At 34.6% G+C, this 25974-nt stretch overlaps 1 protein-coding gene across 11 annotated transcripts in view; it reads left to right on the top strand.

Annotated features, from left to right (window-relative positions):
* ADGRL3 (adhesion G protein-coupled receptor L3) overlaps positions 1 to 25974 on the top strand; it is a 673676-nt gene that overhangs the window by 541704 nt on the left and 105998 nt on the right. For all 11 annotated transcript variants that reach the window (XM_058169767.1, XM_058169775.1, XM_058169766.1 and 8 more), the window contains 2 exons: positions 1526 to 1592; positions 4802 to 4893. In XM_058169767.1, the coding sequence (XP_058025750.1) occupies positions 1526 to 1592; positions 4802 to 4893 (159 nt within the window). The remainder of the gene's footprint in view (positions 1 to 1525; positions 1593 to 4801; positions 4894 to 25974) is intronic.

Raw genomic sequence — 25974 nt, 5'->3', positions numbered from 1 at the left:
TAGGTAATTTCCTTAGCAGATTTTGGAAATGCCGTAGACTTTGATGATTTCAGCAAAGCATTTACAAAGTACTTCTAGATAATCTCATTAACAAGTTAGTTAAGTCTATACCAGATAGTATAAATCAAGGAGTCATTGATACATGATTTATTCAAAAATGTTACTAAAGGAATGCTCATCAACAGCTCATCAAAGAAACTATTATCAACTGAAAGATTTTTTGAAAATGACAGAAAATAATATTTTTTTTTAATTTTGCATTGGTCAGACTCCAGATTAATTATTGTGTACAGCTCTAGATATTACACTAAAAAGGATTCAAACTAACTGGAACAGATGCAGAAAAGGGCAACAGGCTAAAAGTAAGTCCTAAGAAAACAGATGGAAGGACACCTGGAATGTTTAGTCTTGAAGTGAGAAGACTGAGAAGATGATATGATTCTTGAAATGTTATTTAAACCAATCACTGGAGAAAGCAATTATGTTTGGAATAGTTAGCAGCAAAAGGAAACCAAAGAACAAGGTGGCTGGACACCATCAAAATTGACACCAGCCAGAGCATAAAAAAAAAAGTAATGCAAGATTAGAAGATGTGGAGAGACCTGGCCCCTAGAATATCCAAGGAGTCAGATATGACTGAATGGATAACGTCATCTTCGTGTCAAACCAAAAGAGAGGAGGACTCATTCTTTATCATTCCAGGATGCAAGAATAATGGATTAAATTATAGGAAGGCAGATTCTAAGTTAGAAAAAGAAAACTTCCTAATAGTAATAGTAGTTTGGCAGCCAGAGTGGACTCCCTATCCCAATGGAGATGGTCAAGTGGAGGCTAGGCACCACACAGCTATCTATTTGGGATGCATAATTTGGATTTCTGCATTGATCAGAGGCTGGGCATAATGGCTTAATGGTACCTTGCAGCCCTGCTATTCTATCTGTCTTGTAGCTAGTGATACCTATTTTGTCGCTACACAAACTAGAAATGGAAATTTAATTTCCAAGATCATTAAACACTAGGGATATTAAACATAGACAAAATTAAGTGATGAATAATTTAGATTACGAATCTCCTGGCTTAATCATAAGGTTCATTTCTAGAAATATTAATGAGGAAGGGAGAAATCTGTATCTGGTTAAATTTCAGACCTGCTAATTTATTTTTCTCTTCACTTAATTTTTAAAGATTTTCTTAAGCAAAAAAGCTACCTACTGTGAAGCTGATAGGCTCCAAAGAATGGCTGTAAACTAGATTTTATGGCTGTTTTCATAATTATTTTTAATTGTGATCATCTTCAAGTAAAATCTGTGCTACTTCCTTGTTTCATCTAGAAGTTAATACCTGACTTTCTCAATAACACTACCAAAGACAAAACGTATGATCCAATTTCACTAAAGAAGCAGCGTAGCATCTCATGCCTCTGAATGGAATATTATACAACTCTCATTTCTCTCTATTCACTTACTTCTGATATTTATTTCATGTGCTATTCCTGAATGCCATTTTTCTTCCATTATCATTACAGATGTTGGCTTCGACTTGATACCTATTTCATTTGGAGTTTTATAGGACCTGCAACTTTGATCATTATGGTAAGAATTCTTAATTAGCTATGCTGTTTTCTGGAAATGCATCTTTAGGATCTTGCATGTCTTGCATCAAATGTAACTTAATTGGGAAAGGATGATGTCAGAAACCTATTATAATAATAATAATAATAATAATATTTTAATTTATAGACCGCCCTTCTCCCGAAGGACTCAGGGCGGTGAACAGCCAGTTAAAATACAAAGCAAACCCATACAATAATTAAAAACTACCCCTAAAAAACTTATTCAATTGGCAAGGCTAAAATACAATTATACCCTATAAAATCACTAAAATTTAAAAACCCCAATAAAACCATTTAAAAGTTTTAAAAAGTTAAGCCAGTCCAGCAAGATGAAACAAATAGGTTTTAAGTTCGCGGCGAAAGGTCCTAAGGTCGGGCAGTTGTCGGAGTCCAGGGGGAAGCTCATTCCACAGGGTAGGAGCCCCCACAGAGAAGGCCCTCCCCCTGGGGACCGCCAGCCAACATTGTTTGGCAGACGGCACCCTGAGGAGACCCTCTCTGTGAGAACGCACCGGTCGTTGGGAGATTGAAGCCGGCAGAAGACGGTCCGGTAAGTATCCCGGTCCTATTAGTGGTATTTTCCACCATGGAAGAACATTATAAAAATGTTTTGCTTTAAATCGCTGAAGCTATTGTCACTGAATAGAAAGAAGCAGACTTGGCCATATAACCATAGCTCAAAGAGAACAGAAAAGTGAGCCTTTGCAGGGGTATATCTAGTGTACCAGTTAGGCCCTTTGCCGGATCATGTGGTCCTTCAGATAGTCATTCACGCCCTGGTCATTTCACAATTGGATTACTATAAACAGGTTATCTTGGAAGCCACTCAAAGCTATAGCTGGTATAGACTGTGGAGTTACAGACAGTGATGGTGACGTGACCCCACTGCTTTGGGAGCTGCACTGTTACCAGTTGGCTTTTGGCTGCAAATCAAGATGCTGATTATGAGTTTTAAAGCTCTTCAGGGCTTTGGACCTATGTCTCTGAGGGACCACATATCTCCAATTGTGTGTGACCCTCTGTTCCATCTGATACAATTCCAGTTTATTACAGCCATAGGCCAGAACAAATAAAAACACTCAGTAAATATACAATTAAAAATTCAAGAATAAAATACTACATAACAGACAAAATCTATGATAAAATTATCTGATACAATCAGGCCTAATTGATTAAGCAATTTCATCTTATGAGGTCCAGGATGTCTCTTCTCAGTTGCACCACCTGCCCACTAGCTCAACATCTCCCCACCCCCAGGTTCATATGACTCCTGTCTTTAGGATCTTCAGCTCAAAACCTAGTTGTTTTTCGAGGCCTTCACTCAAAGTGGCCCTTTTAGTTAAGTTTGGTTTTTATAGCTGGTTGTATTTTTCTTCCAGTCAGCTGCCAGTTCTTGTTATATGTATTGTTCTTTTTTCCTTTGTAACAGTTAAGGAGTTGACTCAACTGAAAATTGCATAATAAATGAGTAAATATGCATATTTCCTTAAAAGACCATTTTTCTGTAAAACTTTTCAGGAATATTAATTCTTATATTTTTCAGTTAAAATTAAAATTAGAGGGGATTTTTAAGAATTCATACTAATTTCTGTGAAAATAAATCTCTGGTAGATTTCTTCAGGATTAAGTGCTGTACCTGTATTCTTTTACAGGTGTTTTCCTTGTAAGAAAATGATTCAGTGCAAATCTATCAACATTTTTTCACAAATGTTTTTTACCCCATGCCATTCACTTTTTCTGAAGTGAAAAGAAAAGATAATGCAAAGACAGACTGATAGATAGACTGACTGATTGGCTTTTGAGGCTTGTTTATTTACTGTGTGTTATTTGAGAGCAGTCAAACTCTACAATGCATCATTCCAGCCAGCATGTCATAATATTTGTGAGTTTTGAAGACAGAACAAAAATCTGAAATAGAAGAGAATTTAAGATTTTAAATGGCAAGCCACATTCCAGATATAATTTATGTAGCCATATACAGGCAAATCAGCAAGATCTATATTTTTCTAGCTTTAACTTTTTCACTAGTTATTTGTGTAGTGAAATTTTTAGAAAACCAAGAGGCTCAACAGAGTATTGTCCCCTAAAGGCTCATATCTCATGAATGTCTTTATTTTTAAGTGAAGACATTGAGTAAATTCACTCACTTGCCTCCTCCGATTCACTTGGATTCTTGGTGTCTGTTGGAAGATTTGCTACTCACAAAATCACTGCAGTGGGCTTTGAGAAAATATAGAAAGCCCAAGTGCAATCACATTGAAATCATTATGGTGCCCTCAAAATTGGAAAAGATATAAGAATTAATGCCTCCTTTTAAAAGGATCAAAGTATTTTGGAGAAACTCTCTTTTTAAAAAAAAAAAAGTTACTATACTTTGAAATTTTCTACTGAGCAGAGATGCTAAATCTGGTTTGTTCTGAAACTGGCTGGTTTTCATAATGTTTCAGGACATTTATAGAAACAAAGCTCTTGTAATGTACGGGGGATATCTCTATCTTGTCTATTGAAATCAACTTTGTATTTTTCTATCTATTTTTATGGTACTGCTTTTTATTTGCAGTGTCCTACATATGGAGTTACTTCATTCTGTCTTTGTTCAATCTTACAGAGTCTTATACGTATATCAGTCCTAGGATTGTTTGAAGAATAAGGATAAACACCCTCCAGAAAGTCAGTTACCCGATGTGTCATGTTTCTCTTTTACTATTAGAAAAAGCATTAAAACAAGTTTATTGTGGTTGGTATAGTTCTGTGAGTTTTATTTACTGCTTTTCTATGAAAAGCTTTCTGTTGTCCATGCAAACTAATAAAATCCATTGGACTTTATTTGCTGTGGATAATGCAAAGGCATAGTGAAGTCTATTTCTTATTGAGTACATATCAATTTATTCCTCTTCAAACTTGGAGGAGGAAGATCACAGGACAAGAATTCATCCATATAAAATGAATAATTATTTAAATATACTGCCGGAAAACAGTTCCTAATCTTTGGGGGAACATCTACTCTTTAGAACATAGATTCACTTTACTGTGTAGTATGGACAAGTAATTCAGTCTTGAGGATCTCTCTTTGCTTTTGGAACAATTATAGTCCATAAATAGTTGTACCATGTCAAAGAAAACTAGATTCGTCCTTTTTCTTCTTCTTATAACTTGCCATTTTATTTTATTTATTTGATTTTATTTCAGCTTAATGTAATCTTCCTTGGAATTGCCCTTTATAAAATGTTTCATCATACTGCCATTCTGAAACCTGAATCAGGGTGTCTCGACAATATCAAGTAAGTAAATTCTTCCCCCTTCCTTTATTGTTTCCAACGGAACTACACAATGGAGTACCAAACTAAGCCACTTGTGTCCTCACACTGTATTTATGTCCTGAATGAAATTAAGGGTGTCAGGGAGAACTAAATGCAGAGACAACTAAATAACTAAACTAACTGCAGCCAATGTACTGTGGATTTAAACCATCCCATTAGTGTCCATATTTTATTATTCAGTTTTTCACACTAATGTCTTGCTTTGGGGTGAAGGGCAGGTGAGTGATATTCAGGCATAGCGAGCACATCGGATTTTCTTTTTCATGAAGCCATGGCGAGGGTCAGTAATCTTTCCAAATGATGGACATAGGTGTCAAAATAATAATAAGAGAAAATAGCAAAATTATCACAAACCTGAGGAATTTGCTGACATTTTAGCAATGTCTTTCTCAACATTTTGTGTAAGAATTCAAAAATCTTGCAAGACTTTAGTCATGTAATTATATATAGTTTGGCAGTTATATGGTTGCCATTTAAGGTAACAATATAATTTGTACTGAATGTTGAGGCAATGAATGCAAAAGCAGGAAATAATTTTATATTGTTGATTTATTTCACATTGCTTGCAATATTTTGAATCCATGGGTGGATTTTTCCCCCCTTGATTCAGTGTTAACAAGAGTAATGTCTGGCCCACTTTTCTATGGTGAAATATATTTAATGTCTGTTTCTGCTTCTCTGTTGGGCTGATTATATGGACCTTGGATGTTTATGTTTAAATAAACCAAAACAGAAACAAAACATGAGCTTAGTTTTAAAAATGAATAATTTGAATAACAGCCTCTTGGATTAAACAAAATTGGCAAACAGATTTTTTAAAAAATATTAGAGAAAAGTTGGACCCATTATTTAAAAATATTATTGAAACTAGTATTTAGAAAGACATTACACAAACTGTATCAGAAAGATTATCAGAGATTATTTACCAAAAAAACCCTGCTTGCCTTTCATGAGATTTACCACCTTTGCAGCATCTTTCCTCTGACATTTACAAATACTTTCCAAAATTACATTTAGAAGAAAAAGCAAGAAACGAGTATTTCAGACCTTTAGCTACTCTTAATCCTGTAAAGTGGTCATTCCTTCTCCTCCTGTAGAGTACTATCTTATTGTCAAATGCTCTTGCAGATTACTTTTTGCACGCACACACAAGAATACATGCCTCTATATATGTATAAAGACCTGGTGACTTCTTTCAGCAGCACAACAGATACTACTTCTATCTCCCCACCCCCACCCCTTACAGTGATTATTTGGACACATAAATGTCAAGTGATTACTGTTGAAAGAAAGAAGATGGAAAATTGTTGAAAGCACATACTGAAGCTGTTTTTGAAAAAAAAAATGTTTAAAATGGTGAAATAGATTGAAAAGGCAATTGATGGTCTGTATTTGCTATTTGAAGAGAAATTGCTCAGCCTATGGAAGGATTTCTCTTTTAAAAGCAACAGAAAAAGAATCAATCCATCATTCTTGTCAGTGAGCATACACAAACCTCTGTCCTGTGTCTTCATTTTGTGTGTGTGTGTGTGTGTGTGTGTGTGTGTGTGTGTGTGTGTGTGTGTGTGTGTGTGGTGGGGAAAGGTGAAAATAAGTGTTTGAAGAGAACTTCAAGAGGACAGCTGGTCTATGATACTCTTCAAGACCTCAATGAGTCTATGGCCCTTAAATTGGGATCTACTGTCTTAAAGCTTCATTGAGTTGGATAATACTCTCTTAGCTTGATTTTTTTGTGCTGCCTTCCTTGATGCTCATCTGGGGGGAAATTTTATCTATCTAATCTACTTCCTTTTTCAGCATTCCTAAGATTTCCAGAATTACAAAATAGGTTTAGTGATACTCTTAAAGACAAGAATTTAATAAGAATAGTTTTCTAAGTAGATATGTAGATGAATATGAACAAATCATAGACAGTTTGATGCCTTATCACTATATCACATACAATCACTGACAGAGAGATCTTATAAGATTTGGGGAACAAGGTGATGACCTTCTGGGATGTGATCTGGTTCCTTATCTGCTGGGGAAGAGATAGAAATGGGAGCATGTCATGGCAGACTTCCCACCCTGGTTGTCCTGTTACCTTACTTGAAGGTCAAGAGGCATCCTCTTGGTATTACTGCTGATCCATAATCATCGGGTCATCATGGTTAATAATTATTGTAAACACCTTCCAATTCCTAGTGATTATAAAACAACACTGCTACAATTAGAATATTCTGTTTGTAATCCCCTCCTGGAAAATCCTCAGTCTCATAACGATCACTACTTATAAAAACCAATGTATAGACAACAGCCATAATTATCAGAGGCAGAAAAATCTTTTTTCCAAATAAGACTGTAAGATTTGGTTAAAAAGATGAAAGGGGGAAGATAGATTTATAAAATTATGTGCAGTGTCAGATAAATTACATCCATTTCTGTCTGTTATCCAATGAAGCTGATTTGTATCAGGAAAAAATCTTAGCGCGATGCAATGCCTTGCAGCCAAAAGAATCAAAAGGAGCTTTCCATACATTGTTTCTTGTCTTGCCTTGTGATGCCAGCAATTGTCTGCAATCCATTAAAGCAGCTGTATCTTTTCTCAGCATCACATTGCTGCCCTCCACAGCTGCTTTATGATCACGGGAAACAACTTATTTGGTTGAAGGAGTTGCATACAAGTGCTGTATTCACAGCTTTGTGTAGTCCAAAATACCTTTTTGCCTTGAAATTCAAAGTACTCCACAGTTGCATAATTTACATAACTTACTTTTCCCAGAAAGCATTACTAGATTAAGTCTGTAAAAATAATTGGTTTAAACTTGAAAAATAAAAATACCAATCACTACCACTGTTGTTGTTATTTGTCACATTACTATATGTTACATTCAGTATCTGAAGTAATTAGCTGAAAATTGTGAAGGCTGGATATTAGATCACATTGGTTAATCTAAAGCAAAGTTTTTCTTCCACATGCTCTGAATCTTAGTTTAGCTGAAAAATGTTGACACAACTGGTAGGTCTGCTGTGATTAAAAAAAAAAAGAAATTGAATGCACATGTTTCTTCAGATTGCTCTTTATGGTAGATAGGGATACATATCTACTTAGAACATTCAATCTAGTTTGTTGTACAGAATAAAGTTTCTTCAGCTAGTCTAATCAGGTAGAGAAGCTCTGTTCAACTATTATTCACAGAGATACATTTCCAGTGAAATATTTTTGAGAATCTGACAATGAAACAAAAAGAAATAAAAGCTTTTCTATCGATACTGTCTTAAGAAGTTAAGATAAGTACACACAACTCTGCAGTCAGAAAAAGAACTTGCTGTATATTTGCAGCAAGTACAAAGTTATAGCCGTGCTTTGTGGAACAAGTAAAGAGAACTTGGAACAGTAAGTGGCCATATTTCAGCTCTTAAGAAAAGATGATGTGATTATATCAAATCAGTTCTGTGCAGTTGGAATTCAGACATAACTTTTAGATCCTCACAAAGGAAAAAGCTAGACAAAGCATAGAAAACTATGCTGAACAGGCGGTTAGAAATGAACAGAGTGGATTCAACCCTACCTTCAAGAGGACGAAAAGAGTTGTAAGAGTTGGTGACTTGCTACTATGAGAGATAGAAACTAGAAATAATATATGCTGGCCAGATCTGTTGGCTTTGTCTGTGTGCTGTTTCCCAGAAGGCGCATGAAAAAGCAGGTGCCTAGATTCATCAAGTAGACCTTTCAAAGAGTCTATGGAGTTTCTTAGTCATCCAGGTCATGGCTGTCACAAAGGTGCTTTTTTCAAAAAGCAAATGGACTTTTCTCTGTTTTTTTCTTGAAGACATTTCATTACTCATCCAAGAAGCATCCTCAGTTCTGCCTGAATACTGGGGAATGGAAACATTTATATTCCTTGTAGTCATCTGGTTGTTAGCACTTCGAAGGTCGGTCATGGTAAAAGAGGCCATCTATGTTAAAATTGAACAGCCCTCTCTCAAAAGAGGCAGAGGGATACAACACTACCTATCTCCTGTTTACAACACAGTCCTTCCAGCACTTCCAAAAAGATTCCACAACCATTTGCACTCTGATTCAGGTGACTTTGAGAACATAGATAAACCCCCAGGATTCAGTCAGAACTGAGATGTTTCTTGGATGAGAAGTGAAACATCTTCAAGAAAAAACAAAGTCCAGTTACCTTTTGAAAAGAGCACCTTTGGGATTGAGTCATTAATTACCCCAATTTCCCTTGTGAGACAAGAGTTGCAAAACACAGTCATTTTAGGACATTCCTGATATTGTTTTACTTCAAAAGGATAGAGGAAAGTATTTGGGGTTTAACTATTCTTCACTCAATTGTAATTAATTTAGTTAAATGTGACCATTTAATATTGTAATTTTTGGTCAACTAAAGCTCAGCATAATCATATGTAGGTTAGATTTATAAAAAGCCAATTTTAATAAATCTATAGTCATGATTAACAGGATAGATTGTAGAAATTGCTAATAAGGAGCTGAAAATGGGTAGAACTTCCTAAATAGGTAATTTTAAAAAGTAGAATTGCAAACAATTCCATGGTGCCCAATGCCTTGCTCATAAAAGGAATACAAATTAAATCATCCCTGAAATGAATTTGCAACTTTATTGGTTAATTGTGTTCTCTTTGCTGATGATGTCAAATTATTTAACACCACTAACAATACAACTACCCTTCAAAAAGACCTTGACTTTGTATCTGATTGTTCTAAAACTTGGCAACTCCAAATCTCAACCAGCAAATGCTCAGTCTTACATATTGGGAAAAAGAACCCTAACACTAAGTACATGCTTGATGGACATTACCTTATAGATGACCCCCACCCTGTTAAAGACCTTGGAGTTTTCATATCAAATGACCTAAGTGCCAAAGCCCACTGCAACTACATAGCAAAAAAGGCTCTAAGAGTTGTAAACCTAATTTTACGGAGCTTCTTTTCCAAAAACTCTACACTACTAACCAGAGCATACAAAACATTTGCTAGATCTATTCTTGAATACAGCTCACCTGTCTGGAACCCATACCACATCTCAGACATTAATACAATCGAACGTGTCCAGAAATATTTTACAAGAAGAGTTCTCCACTCCTCTGAATACAACAAAATACCTTATGCTACCAGACTTGAAATCCTGGGATTAGAAAATTTAGAACTCCGCCGACTCCGACATGACCTGTGTTTAACATACAGAATCATCTATTGCAATATCCTTCCTGTAAAAGACTACTTCAGCTTCAATCGCAATAATACAAGAGCAAACAATAGATTCAAACTTAATGTCAACCGCTTCAAACTTGATTCCAGAAAATATGACTTCTGTAACAGAGTTGTTAACGCTTGGAACTCACTACCTGACTCTATAGTCTCAATTCAAAATCCCAAAAACGTCAACCAAAAACTGTCTACTATTGACCTCACCCCATTCCTAAGAGGACTATAAGGGGCATGCATAAGAGCACAAAAGTGCCTACCGTTCCTGTCCTATTGTTCCCTTTCATTATATCAAATTAATTTAGTTGATGCATACTTTTGCTCATATATATGTTCTTTTCTTTTATGACGTGTTGTTGTTTTGTGTCGATGTTTACGTATACTGTTGTGTCAAATAAATAAATAAATAAATAAAATAATTGGTTCTACTGTCAAACTCCAGTTAGAACATTTTTTTGAAAATCCAAACTTTTGTATGATCTCTTTCCAGATATCTGCATGGTATTGATATAGCTTCCCGACCCATGAACATTTTTCTCAAAGCTATCTATTCCCAGCTCTTGCAATTTCTTTTTATAAATTTGATTTCTGCCCCAGTTTCTTTGAATTTTTCTTAGAATTGGACACAGTGCTTGAGGTGAGGCCTGACCAAAGTAGAATAAAGTGAAACAATTACTTCCTCTGATTTGAAAAACTATACTTTTCTTGATGCAGTCTAAAATGAGTTTAACATTTTTGCAGCCACATCACACTGCTGACACATATTCAGTCAGTAATCAACTACTATTCCAAGATCTTTTTCACAAGTACTTTTATTCAATGAGATATCATTCAGACTATATTGGTACATTTGATTTCTGTTTTCTAAATGCATAACTCTGCATTTGTTAAATTTCATCCTTTTAAATTGTCATCACCTTCTTCTGAATTCCTCTCTTCTAAAATATCAGTTATTCTCCTCAATTTTGAAACAATGCAAATTTGATAACCTCTTCTATATCATGATTATGATGATATAACAATTTAAATTAAGCATATTATTTTACATAATGAAATGTTGACAACTGCAGGGCCCAGGATTTAAGTGTATAGTCATTCAGTATTAACTACAGTTTGACAATGAACTATTGATTAGCTGACTGATTTCAATACAATATTAGAATCATCAGAGTATCCAGCTAATTGTTATCACAATATCCAGCCAATGCTTATCTAACTACTGAACCAAAATGTCAGGGAGGATTCTGTGAAATGCTTTGCTCAAGTCAAAATATATCAATATCAGTCCCATGGTCTACCAAAGAAGAAATAAGGCTGGTCTTCAAAATTGTTTTGGCAAAATCATGTGGAATTTTGGCAATTACTGTATGGTTTTTAAGCTTCTTACAGGCGGCTCTTTTTTGTTGTTGTTATTGTTGTTAAGAATTTCCCAGATCTAATCTTTGTCTCCCAGATCTAATCTTTGGGAAATCTTCTTTTCCCAAACTATTTTACTATTATCAGACACATAACTATGGGCAAGCATTTTGTCAAATAATTGTTAATAATAATATTAGTAATGATTTCTGTACTTTACTAGAATTTAAATTTTGTTCCCCATGTTTTTGCACATCTTTGTGAAGCCATTGAAAAACATTACTAAGAAATTTTGCACATTTTAAAGCAGCTGTTTCCTGAGCCCTAAAAGCTGGGGTGAAATCCAGCAGGTTCTGACAGGTTCTGGAGAACCGGTAGCGGAAATTTTGAGTAGTTTGGAGAACCGGCAAATATCACCTCTGGCTGGGCCCAGAGTGGGGTGGGAATGGAGATTTTGCAATATCCTTCCCCCAGGAGTGGGGAGGGAATGGGGATTTTGCATTATCCTTCCCCTGCCACTCCCACCAAGCCCCGCCCCACCCCACCCACAGAACCGATAGTAAAAAAATTTGCCTCAAAGCTTCCTTCATAGCTGATATGCAATTCTGGGAGAAGACAGCTGTTGTTTAAAATAATGTTGTCAATAATTTTATTGTTTAAAATAATATTGACATGCTCTGTGTGTGTCTGCATGCCCTCTGAAGCACATATTGCCCCCTGAATCTGGATTTCTGCACAGACATAGCATCAGTAGTGTTCACATAATATGTAAAAAAAAAAATCAAGATGGTGGTTGTGACAATGCAATAGAAACTCCATCTATTTTATGTCCGAGGCAATTCTGAGACTTTAAGTCCACACATCTTAAGTGTCTATGGAGATTCTTGAAAAAGCATCTTTGGGACACATATCTTAAAGTTGCCAAGTTTGAAAAATACTGGACTAGATTTTATGCCCATTATATTTATCCCCAGATGACACTGACAGCCCAAAACTCAAGGCAAGACAAGGCAGCTAAGAGTAGGGAGTGCCTAGGTAATATTGTTCCAATGAGCTTGTGGTCTTTTGCCACTACTGCAGAGTGAGACCAAACACAAGTAATTTGCTCACAGAGAAATCTAAAGGAAGTTCAAGCAGAATTTTTTCCATGCTTTTCAACTCTCGGCTAAAATCCTTTTATTTATCTTCTTCTTCTTCTTCTGATTCTCCTCCTCTCTCTTTAATTGGACTCACAAAATCTTTCTCCAAAACTATTGCTGATTCTCTGTGGAATCACAGCATCACTACTACAGCCATTGAGATGTTTTTCTGTGTTCAGTATCACCCTACTTCACTGTCCCACTTCCACAATCTTCTTCTGTAAAGTGCCCATTCTTTTTATTCATTACAGATAATTATATTCTAAGGTCAGTCAATACTTTAAGGGAGCTTTAAGCTTATCCAGTTCGTGAATTCCTGGTTCAAATTAGACCTAGTTTGCCTGCAGATCAGCTATATAATATGTATGTAATGCTCAACCTTTGAGACAGAATCTACTGTATTTTTGCTTCTTAATCAAGACAGGGTTTTCTGAGAACTCCTCTGCCTTGGTGTAAATTGCATGACTTGCAAAGGTAATAGAGATTAATTCTGACTAAGTCAAATAATTAATTCTTACTCAACTCTAGGAAATTGGATTAGGTCTCTTTTTCTTGCAAGCATCTACTGAACTCAACCCTTAAGTTGTCACAGTACTACCCATCTCAGAACTCTTAATTATACTTTGAGTGGTTGGATAAAAATGACATGAGTTAATAAAAGGATTTGTCTCGCATTTCCAGTGAAGAAACAACATATACAGTTCCAAGATCCAATCTGGGTTGGTCACCAGGACCAGAGGTTTACTATTCCAAGCTTCGGATTCATGATGGAGCCCATCTTCGGGGAACTTCTCTTTACTGAAATATATGCTTTGGGTTATGCTATGAGAGTAGAATATTTACAGTGATCTTTTGCCTGTATCTGGGGGTGCTGTATCTGATCTCATTGTCTCTTTTCTCCTACTCTGGGTGAACAGAGTAAATACAGTAGCTATTGTGAATGAACTTCATGAGCTCTTGAGTATTTTGAGGGTCCATACTTTGAGTATGAGAAATGCTCGAATGTATATACTTGGATGATGCCCAAAGATTCCACATTCTGTTAAAGCAGAATCTCCTAAACTATGAGATGTACCTCTCTTGTAGAGTCCAGAAGAGATTAGAAGAGCCTTTTAGTTGTGTAGGTAAAATAAATTTACCTTTCCCAAAGTTTCATTGTATCATTTTCATTGTTCAGTTGTGTTCATTTTGGTGTTTACATATTTAGGGGAAGTGTGTACATTAAGATTATACTAAAGGGAGGTGCAAAAGGTTTAGGAACCCTATTTTAAGGCAAACAGAAAGTCTATCCTCCATCCCCAAGAACAGTAGTTTTGAAATTATTTAAAGAAGCTCTTCTAATGACCTTTCAGGTTTTGTGACTGTTTGTTTGTGTGTGTAAATATATCAGAGAGATGCATTCAAATCCTTTTATCTAGCTCTAGGGCAATATGTAAAAGGTTTCATTCACCTGATTCATTTCAAACTTCATATTTCTTGGCCATCATTGGTGGGTAATATTACTAATTTCTTAAGTAATGTATTTCTGGGAAAGTAGTACAGTTTACTGTGCTCAGACTTCATGCAACAATAAAACTAAGAAGTCCCAAGTCTATAAAACAAACTAAAACAAAAAAGGTCCTTTGGCTAAAAATATAGTATTGTCAGTCAAACTTCAAAGACAGTCTGATTTATATTGAAGTATTATACAGAAAAGGTACCATAGCTCACCAATCAACATTCTTAACACTTGGATTATTGTGATGGGTCTTTAATGGTAAGTATCAAAATGTGCTGTCCAAGTGATTACTCAGTAAGTGTGATTCTTTTTTAAAACTTTGGGTAATAATGCTTCAAATGGCAACACAATTGACAATTCTAGAAGCCAAATAATGAATTGAGACTTTTGCATCATTTCAAGGGCGGCACCACTTATAACTCATTATAATAATTAAGCAGGGAAATTAGTAAAACAAGAACTACTAAAGCTAAACTCTGTTCAGAAATAGCTGCTTTTAGCAAACAACTGAAGATGTTGAAACATATCCGAAGAGCTATTAAGATCCAATATAGAAAAAAGTGCTTCAGATCAGACATGGCCATAGATTTTTCAGTTTCGGAAGCATTGTGGAGGTCCTTCATCTTTCTTTGGTTTGGTTATATTTAAAAGTGTGGAAGTTGTTTTGGTGGGTAATACAATGTCAGCAAAGATCTTAAAAGAATCTTACAGTCAAGAATAGATTTAAGCTCACCCTTTCTGACAGTTTTTCTTAAAAGATTATGATGTTTCTCTGCACAAAAGTTATACTTTTAAGAATGATTGAATTGGCATGTTTAAAATGTTTGTATTTTGTATTGAGATCACATATGTACTGTATTCATACACATAGTATATAGACATGGAACTGTTTTGTTTGTTTCTGTTTTTATTTGTCTTCCTTTTTAATTCTTCGGGTTTTTTGTCTTAATGTTTCTCTGTGCAGTTTGTTTTTAAATTAGGGAGTTATAATAAATTGTGAATTCATTTCCTTTTGAACTAGCAATTTTTCATATTGACAGAAGCAATTTATTTATTTACTTATTTGATTTCTTTAGACACCCCATCTCAGCAAACAAGTCTGAGTTGCTCCCAATTGATATGCACCATAATCAAACCAGTATACTATTAAAAATTGATATACCATATCTGTGCAGTGATTAAGGAGTTAGACTAGGAGTAGGGAGATTCTAGTCCAGCCTCAGCCATTGAAGCTGGCTAAGTTTCTTTATACCAGTCTATCTTCTTCAGTCAATCCTGCTTCACAGAGTTATTATGTGGAAATAATAGGATACAATACAATATACAGCACCTTAAACTTCTGTAGAAAACATGAAAAATAAATCTAATAAATGAACAATAAATTTAACAAACAACTGAAAGAGAAGAAAATGTTTCTGACTTTTTAACTCAGAAATCTCATCTATTCCTTCTAATACCTCAATTTCGCTAAATGATAATGATGAGAGGCATCCTAGTAAAACAATTCAGAAATTATAAAGGGTATCATCACTCAGCATTCTCAGCAGTAAGTGTCTGATTATTAGATACTGGAACAGCTTTCCTCCAGAAGTTATGGGTGCTCCATTACTGGAGGTTTCCAAGAAGAAATTGAACAAACATTTGTCCTGAATGGTATAGAGTCTCCTGTTCAAGCAGGGTTGGAGTAGAAGACCTCCAAGGTCCCTTCCAACTCTGTTATTCTATGTTGTATAATTACTTTTAGCATCATCGGTGTAGTGTCATTTGTACTCTTATTTAAGAGAGCTGATGGAGAAACAGGTTCAGAAAAAAAACACCTCAAAGTGTTTGGAATAATACGTTGATCATGGCGTAAATGTTTATAGAGATTTTTGTTCATTTATTCAAATGCAGAGTATTAACTTAAGATAGGAACTTACAAACATGTAGCTTGTTGGGGTTTGGGAAAATGATGTTTGATGTAACTGATGAAGTGGACTATAGTCAACATCATTCTTTGTCAGTTTTCCTGTCACAGATTACATACCTCCCTGCTGTAAAGACACCTACACTTCCAGAAAATATCTATTCAGCAGTAATAGATATGAGAAGGAAAACAAGATTTTTGAACTACAGCTTCATCCTTTATTCAAAAATTCATGCAGATCATAATTTTCATGTTATATTTTTAAAAAGAAATTGTCATGTGTGGTTATTTTCATATTATAGGATGTTTCTGAAATGACTGATTTCAAAAGCGGGGCATTAAAATCAATGTTTAGGCAGAAAGAGTACAGCTGCAAAAAATATTGCTTCTTATTAAAGGCTGTAGAAATGTATTGTTAATTAAACAACATTGGTGATTTTTCCTTGATTGTTCTTATTTTTGATAGGCTACCAAAACATTATCTTTTAATGGCATTAAAAAAAGATTAGTTTTCAACCTGGTTGTCCAATTGTTTCTCTAGCTTTCTATGATTTGAATTGGAGATGAACTTGTTTGATTGCTTACCTACATGGTACCTTTTTGTCATTATATTCTAATGCTGACATTCTTGTCTTTATGTCTATGCATTCTTCAGCTTTGAGGATAACAGACCCTTCATCAAGTAAGAATGACTTGAATGACTGATAAATTCTATTTATCAGTGTCTTCTCATGAACTGGCTGTCAGATCAGTATTTAAAAATCATTACAGCTTCTGTCATTCACCTTTGAGAGCGGCAGAAGAGCAAACTGTGAGGGGAAAACTGTAAGGTCTATAGTTTTATGCTGTATCATTCTTGATTGGCAATTACTTGGACATCTTATTCAATAATATTTATTATAGCTTTGAGACACCTTCTCCATTATATCCAGGACATTTATTATGTTTTAGTTTATACTGGCTGATGCAGGTGATTGGCGGTATTCTTTTTAAATGCAGGAGTCCGAATGCTCTTTATTCAATGTGAAAAAAGGATCCTAAACTGACAACTTAAAGATACACAGAAATAAATAATTAATCAAAAGTATTTAGATCCCTTATTTACATTTTTTTGAAAACTGAAAACTTCTAATAACACCCCTGTGTTTAGAACAGCTGAATGTTAAGAGACACAGCAAAATATTAATTATGGGCCTTAGATAATGCACCGCACTACCACCCCAAATCCTGCAATCAGTGGTATTATCTTTGCAAGTGCTGCTACTTTACAGTGGACTTTCAGTTTGTTCTTCTGGTGAAGAATCATTTATGTTCATTTATTTTGTCTCATCCTCTTCATTGTCATTCTTTTACAAAATTATGAGATGCAATCTATTACACTGGGTTGTGATTACTGTATAGAGTCCAAATCTTAATTATGTATAATTATTAGCCAGTGTTAAAATATACCAGTTTATAACAAAATATTATCAGCTGCACCTTTTACATGCATCAGTTTTACAAAGAGACCCACAACATGGAGAAAATCTTTAATAATGTACATCCTGCTTGATGTACATCTGTTACTGATTTGATTATACACTTCCTAAATCAATCATCCATCCCTCCTGCATTTAACAAAAGATTAAGAGGAAGATTTTTTACTATATATTTTTAGGAACAATAGCAGCCTCAAAGAAAAAAAACATTTAGAAGAATTGTTGAATAATTGTAGTGCTTTTTGGTAGGGGGTGAGATGAATAAGCTATTAGAAATTCTGGTGGGTCTTAATTCCTACAACAAATTTTCTTCTTTGCAGGTGGTTGCCTCATTAGACCAGCAGAAACCTCTATCACTACTATTACTCCAGTGGTAGTTGGGTAAATGGAATGTGTTTAGTTTGGAACCATGGATTCTAGAAGTCAGTGAAAATGCTTATAAAAAAAATCAGGAATAAGGAAAGAGCAGCAAAAATGGAAAGAGCTACTTCCTCAGCTTGTACCTTGGCTGTTCTAAGTAGTCCGAGGGAAATGTTCATTCCTCTGATAAGGATTTTTTCCAGTAGCATTGATGGGACAAGATCCTTAAAATATAGATTGAGCTAACACTTCTTTCAATAATTCTATTCCATTATTGCCCTTATATTTTGGAGGAAGAGCTAAAGCTGAAAGAAAATACTTGTCTAACTTTGGAATGTCTGTTGTGATTCCCTGGACACATTTCTTGATCCTGCCAAACTCTCACCCCTAATTGACAGTTCCTATGTATTCTTAGTTATATTTATTTTTAGGAAACTGGCATCTTACAAAGCCTATGAACAGATCTCAAACATTATCTTTATTTACCAGAATGCCTCAGGTCATGTATGACTTCGTTAGAACATACAAATGGGGAATGAGGATAGCATTGTCACCAGTTTGCCTTCTAAATGTATAAATGCTTTGAAAATAACTGTGCCCACAGTGACAGTCATTCAGTGAATTGACAAGACCTCCCTGTGAAAGGGTCCATCACATGTTCTCAAAATTCCATATTTTCTCACCAAAACAAATGTGTATTTAGTCTTGATCCAGGTCAACTTCTGAAATCATAATATGGTTGTCATGTGCATTAGAAAATTCCTGATTCACAATTCATTTTCTTAGCAAATGTATTATATGGCCTAGCTGACCTTGCTCATACTTGTTCAAAAATATTTCCAAGATTGGATTTGGCTAGTACTTAGGTCACAAAGGAGGAGCAGTAGCAGGAGACACTATCAAGCACTTCTATACTGTTGCCAAGAAAACTCTAAGAACATGCCCATGAAGTCTCTCAAAGAGTGATTTTTATAAGCAATTCTTTTCTCCTAAAAATTGACAAATAAAAAAAACTATATTTTTTTATAAAAATAATCTAAAATAAAATTAGGAATCATTTTGTTGTATCATTATGTTTCATGCATTTTTAGAATAAAATAGAACTCTTTATTGGCCATGTGTGATTAGACATACAAGGAATTTGTCTTGCATATGCTCTCAGTGTACATAAAAAATACATTCATCAAGAACTAATATGTATCTTCATCATTATAGCACATTGCACTATATAGCTTCTCCTAATTCATTTACTTAATTACAAATTATTATACTTGTTCATTCTTTTTATCCTACATTTATCCTTTTCCGTAATACATCAAAATCACTTTAGATGATCAGCCACTTTAACCTTTAGAATATATATACTACATTGTTGTTTTGCAGTACCTAAAACTCAGCTAATTAGATTAGTACTTTAATTCAGTCATTGATCTGTCTTAAATAACATAAGGCATAGAAACACAGTTATGTAAGATTAAAAAATGAATACGATATATAAATGGAATAAAGAAAGATAAATTGAATATAGCAATAATGGGTGAAAATTTTTAATTCAAATAAACCATTTAGATCTCTGAGACTATTAGCAATAAATCTTCAGTTAAGAAGGTTGAGGTTGGACAGACAAGAATCAGACAACACATGGATTCCCAGAAAGTTTAAATTATTTTTATACATAAACATAATCTTGAAAGTCTGTTCAGACTTCTCTATGCCCCTATTCATATTAAGCAAACTAATGTGGGGTTACTTTGAGGGTAAAAAAACTTTGAGGTTTTCACACTTCCTTCTATTGCTAGACTGTGACAAACACTCAAGTTTTTTTTTCGAAATCTCTCCATAATGACTTCCTTTTTCTTTTCCCCTTAATGACTCTCCCATAACTTCCACAAGGTCAACTCTATATTTTTTATAAGCAACCATCATAAATTATAACTAAAAACAGATAAAAAATTAACAGTTATTGCTATAGTTGAACTTTAAACAATTTTAATTAAATCAAAATATCCCTGCTGAGATCCTGCCAAATCTTTCTGGCTATTAAACAGAAGTTGACAATGTTACAAGAGAATGCATCACTCTGGCCAGCTAAAAGATAATTGAGATAAAAACAACCAGGGCAGCCTGGCTACCAGTTAATACATTTACAACACAGACGTGTATGAGCTTCTGTTTCAATGGCTTCTGATTTACAGTGACAAATTCATTCAATGTATGAGATTTTCTGGAATTGCCCTTCCAGAGACTGTAGTTTGCAAGGCATTACGTTGTGTAAAATCCAATTATTTCATGGTTAATAAGAGTAGTATGATGACAAAAAGCATCATATTGATTGCTCCTTTTCCCCATTATGCACACTGGCTGTGGAGCAAGACATTACCATTCATGTAGTCTAATATGTCATCAGGAAGATAAAATATAAAACAGTAGAATGATATCTAATTTCTAACAGGGAGATCAGTTTGCAGGCTCATTCAAATATCCTCTCTAACTGCAACTGGAAAATGCCTTACTAATCATTCTCTAAAGACATGACCCTGTGACAGAGCTTTCATCTCGACCCGTGTTAATCTGTAGTTCACCCATGCTGTATATGGGGGTTCCCAACAAAGCTGGAGAAATCAGGAAGCCTCCATCCATCTCATAGAGGAAGTTTGATAGATGGCTAAGCCTGTGAGTCTAACCATTTGTCAAAACCCACATCCTCTGCTGAGGAAAGTGTTAGGGAAAGCAGTTGGTGATGTCACTCCTCCATCAGGAATTCTACGGATCATTTTCCTTAATTTATTCCCTATTAAAGCTAAAGAGGCAGAAAGAGCTAGACAGTTGAGACAGAATAAGTAATGCTGGAATATTTTGTGCCATGTCATTGTCTGTCTATTTACAGTATGCCTGAGAGTAGAACCATGTACCCAGACAGTTGGTAGGTTTCCCATCAATAAATGGGTTCAAGAGAAACCTAGCTAGTAGTTCCTCAAGTCTGGTTTCCTGCATTGGACTTAATGAACTAAATCCTCCCTATTCTATGATTTTGTGAAGAGGAAAAAAATCCAGACTTGTTACTACAAGAACACAAATAGTCAACAAACAAAATCATCTATTCAGATTTAAATTTTTATGCACAAATGATTACTCTGGCTAAAATACATATGCTGTTGGAGGACTATGGTCCTGTTCCTTCATTGCTACATAATGTGCAGCCCTTGGTCTGTTCTTTTCTATTAGAAATTCACACATCAGCTAACTACTATTTCACTTTTGGGGTCTTCTTTTCCATGTAATATATGAGCTTCTCTTTCTCCTAGTCACTAGTTACAAGCAGATCTCTTCCTTTCAACAAAAAATATGAAATTCACGAAATGTTTATAGATCTAGGAACTTTGATCTATGACCCTTAACCCTGTTTCTGAAAATTGTGTGAATGTGGGAGCTTCATGTAAAGCTGCAACCATCTTACATTCTGTTAGCCTTACCAGGTAGATTAGACAGAAAACATGACATGATCAGTTAATTCTACTGTATTGTAAAGTTAAAGATATTAATAATCTTGCAAGTTTGAAAGTGTAATTCTCCCCACCCCCCATCTCTTCTACCACCAAGATATTAGAAAAGATCTCTTCTGAACTCTAGTCTGTCCACTATCCAGGTTTGGACTATGCTATCTCTTATTTGACCACGTCCTAGGCAGCACTTCTGGGCCCAACCCCCCAAGCTCTATCCCATGCAAATTGTGCTTATTTTTGCTTTAATAAGATCAAGATATCTGATTCTATTTCTCTGTGATTTCTGTTCCTAATTGTCTTTTCTAACAGTCTCATTCACAGTTGTTATCTTGGTTGTGATTCTGACAAAGCTTGCAAACGATGATGATTATCAAAGTAGAATATGCAGACTGTGTTTGCATCAGAGAAACATTTTTTTATAAAATCAGGAGAATTAGAGTACAGTTTATTCTCGGATATGAAACCAGGATTTATAATTAATTTGCAGACCCAGGGCATAAGTGAAAGAAGATTTTTAACATAATAAAAGAGGTTGGAACCATTTCTTTCTATCTCCCTATTGCCTTGTGAATAGTTGATACTGATTGTCATATGAATAAATTTAAACTTCTAAGCAATGGTGCAAACTTTTTCCCCATGAACACTGAAGCATTATTAATTTATCAGGGCATTTTTATTTAATAATTATTTTTTCTAAAACAATTGATGAGAGTAAAATCTATAAGATTGGCAGAAGTTGCAGTCTGAGAATGATGGAATTACAGTCTATATCAACTAAATGCTTCTGGCCCCTAAATTCATAAATATTGAATTGGAGTTAATATTTACTTCAATTCTCTTCCAGATTCCTGGCACTGGAGCAACAATTAGTGAGTTTTTGTTCACTAGAAAAGTTTATTCTTCTGGCAAGAATTGCAGCCAGCCAGCCAGCTACAAAAATTTAAAGAATTTGACTTGGCTGCCATGCAGATAGTTCTATATATTTTGTGCATTTGATGATGCTTAATTAATCTTTTCTTCAGTACTTTGTGCCAGATTGCAGCACAACACCATAACAATTCTGCCAACATAGAGAATTAATATCTGTAATGTTGTACATCTCTCTCTGCAAAGAACAGGTTAAATCTAGTGGGCATGTTGTGTGAATGTCTTGTATGAAGTCTACTATTGCCTGTGGCTCTGAATCAGCAGAAGTAATATGTTGGAGGAAAAAATGATCAGAAATAGTCTTTGAGGCAGGCACTTCTGCTTCGTTTATTCTAAGTCATATTAAGCTTGAATCAGATAACACTACCGATTATCACAAAAAAATCTGCTACTATAGCTGTTTTCCATGGATAATATGCAATACAAAGGTAATGTCTTAGAATCTGTAGAAGCCCTTAGCATCTTGTTACTAATTAGGCCAAATCTTTTGAATTATATCAGGGGAACCAATGACCTGAGACTTGTGTATAGCTGGAATGATTCCAGACGATGGAAAAAAATGCATCCTTGCCTTTTCCATTTTCTATTAGATATTAACTATATAATCTCTTTTTCTGAATATAAAGCAATCTTTCCAAGTCTCTTTGTCTTTTCCATACCTCATACTATTGTAAGATTGTTCAAAGTTCTGCTGGCATTTCACCAGTTCTTGCCATCTCATTATTAGTGATGTCTTCTCACACTTAACTACACTTTCCAGATTTTCCAGTCTTTTTCTAGAAGATCAGGGATAAAACTTTAACTTTCATATGTATTCGTTACTTGGATATTTGTTCTTTATAGTTCTTTTTTATTTTTATAGCATCTCCTCTTTAAATCTTTTTTTTTCAGTAAATCTTTGCCTTTGTTTTTTATTGTACCTATTTTTGCATAAAAGTTTCCCTCTGTTGCTGTATTTTCACAAATAAATCCCATTCAATTGTTATCTTTATTTTCCTTGCACTATTGATTTAGATATAATGTACTGCCTTATCTTGCTGTTCTCAGAAACTCTATATTTAGTTGGGTAAATTTTTCTCGTTTGTTGCCTGTTGCTTTCTCCAGTTCTTCAGCTATATTCAGCAGAACAGCTGATAGCTATTTCATTTTCTTTTGCTTTTCTATTTTAGAATGTTTTTGTTTGCCTTATCCTTAATAATCTCATAAATTCCAGAGCAGAATTCTTTAGGCACCCTATTCATATAAGTTAAATAAATATATTCATAAACACTACATTTAAAATATACCTGAGGTCATATTAGGTTTGACTGATAATTTTGTTTTCTTTTAATGTCAGTCCTGCAAAAAGTCCATGATCTTAACCACAGTCAATTTGATAAGTTAGTAGTTTCTCCATTTTGATATGCACTGATTAAATAATTATGGTGTTGTCCATATGATGATGCCCATGTTTAGTATAATCTTTTAGGTTGTTGGAAGAAGACATTTGTAATAAACACTGAATTTTCTAGGCACAATTCCATATTTCTTTCATTTTATACACCATGGCCAAATATTTTACTTCTCATTATCATTTGATTACCAACTTTAGCATTCCATTTTCCTACAATTTTTATATTCCGTTGGAATCTTCCACTTCCTCTGTATCTGTGGGTGGAACATAGACTTGGATCACTAATATTGATTGGCTTGTCTTGGACCGGAATCAAGATCATTCTATTACTTTGTAGAGTTGTATCCAAACACTGACTTGACACCCTTTGATGGTTACTTTATTTCTTCTATGATTTTCTTGTCTGAGGCAGAAAGTTTGATGGTCTTTGCATGTTAAGTGACCTATTACACTGCATTTCTTTTCAGTGAGTTCAAGAATATCAAACTTCAGTTTTGGCATTTAATGGCATAAGGTTTGTCTAGGTTCATGACTATAATGATGGTATAAATAATTTGCAGCATCAAATTTTTATGTTTGGTCATATCAACAGCAAGGTATCTTTTCAGGTTTAATCCAAAAGGAACAATACCACTTTTCTAGTTGTCCTTTTTTCCTATAGCTGTCTGGAAACTTCCTGTCTCTGGGGAATCATCTTCCAATATCATGTTGATATTAACTTAGGTGTTAAATGCATTTGTTTTCTTGACAGATTACTAAAGTGGATTACTTCTGTCCTCCAGTGGATCATATTTACTCTGATCCCTTGGCAATTATGAGTAAGCCTTCTGGGAGTATACAGCTTCAGCAGCATAGCTCACAGTCTCATTTATACAAGCTATTTTACCACTAGAAAGCAACAGTCCATGAAGAGGCCAATTTATACAGGCCTCAACATTTTCTGCAGGCTTCTTTGTTCTTTGATGAAAGCAAGCATGCCCACAGATCAAGTTTTTCTTGGGTAAAAATATTGATCCTATTTTCTGAAGACAAAACTGAAATCGTTATTATTTGCAATAGCAACACAGATTTTTTTTTTATTGCAATGTCTGTGATCCTATGGTCACATGAAGAGCACCTATCTTTCATTTCATTTCCTATAGCAATTCTGTTTCCAGTTGGCTTTTCAACAAGCCTCCTAAATATCAAAGTTTCTGGGGGAGAAAATTCCAGAATTAGTCCTCAAATCTGCAGGACTTAGAAGCAGGAATTTCCAAAACTGCTGCATGATTCAAACTTTCTGACACTCATTAATTTTTAATAAAATGACTGGAGACTTTTCATTAAATATATTAACTTAGCTTATTTAAGGTATGTAAATGGCCTTATAGTCCTTTTGCAAATTTCATTCCTGCGTTTGTGGGTTCCTTCTCTCCTTATAAGATAGTATCTGCTGGGTAGAAGTTATAATCTCAACAGACAGATATAGACATAGACACACACAGAGAGAGAGAAGGATATATGCATAACATTTATTAGACTTTCTATAAGAAAATTTAGAGATGTACTCCATCATCATAGTAATATTCTTAGGCATACAGTTTGTAGCTCTGGAAAAACTTCTCATGGCCCATGAAAATTAGTGAGACACCAGGATACTGTTAAAAATAATACAGATTTTTTTTTCTTTACTTTTCATGATATTTCTGGATTACTATTCCTTGAATAATCAAATATTTCTTGATAATCTCCTTATAGTTGTCCTGAACTTCCAAACAGAAAATAAAATTATCTTGCATTTTATTTTGCCACAGTGCTTCATTCATTTAATGCATTCCAGAAACATATGTCTGTCATATTTGGGCTGCAAAAAATCTGAACAATTGCTAATTGGCAGCACAGAAGCATAGATGGTATCTAATGGGTATCTGAATTTTTGCATAGTTTTATTATTGTTCCACATAATTTCAGACCACGTGGGTCTATAACAGTTCCAGTAATGCTGATTTTTTCATCTGACTACTACTTTGTTATCTATAAACAATATACGTTTTAAATTGCTTTTGCAGCAACTGCAGTCCTATTGCTTCTATTTCTTTCATTTCTAATTCAATGAAAATATTGAATAACTTTGGTGTTAATCAAACATATTTCAGGTTTCTAAGTTGATCTAGTAACTGTTACTGTATAATCAGCTCTGTGCAATTCTGAGACTTCTTAGGAAAATACCAAAATTGTTGCATAAATTCACCTGGGAACACAGCCAAAAAGAGGCTAAACAC

The sequence above is a fragment of the Ahaetulla prasina genome, chromosome 2 (assembly GCF_028640845.1).
Source record: "Ahaetulla prasina isolate Xishuangbanna chromosome 2, ASM2864084v1, whole genome shotgun sequence".
NCBI classification, from domain to species: Eukaryota; Metazoa; Chordata; class Lepidosauria; order Squamata; family Colubridae; genus Ahaetulla; species Ahaetulla prasina.
The sequence above is the reverse complement of the archived record's forward strand: the minus strand, read 5'-3'. Positions and strand labels throughout refer to the sequence as shown.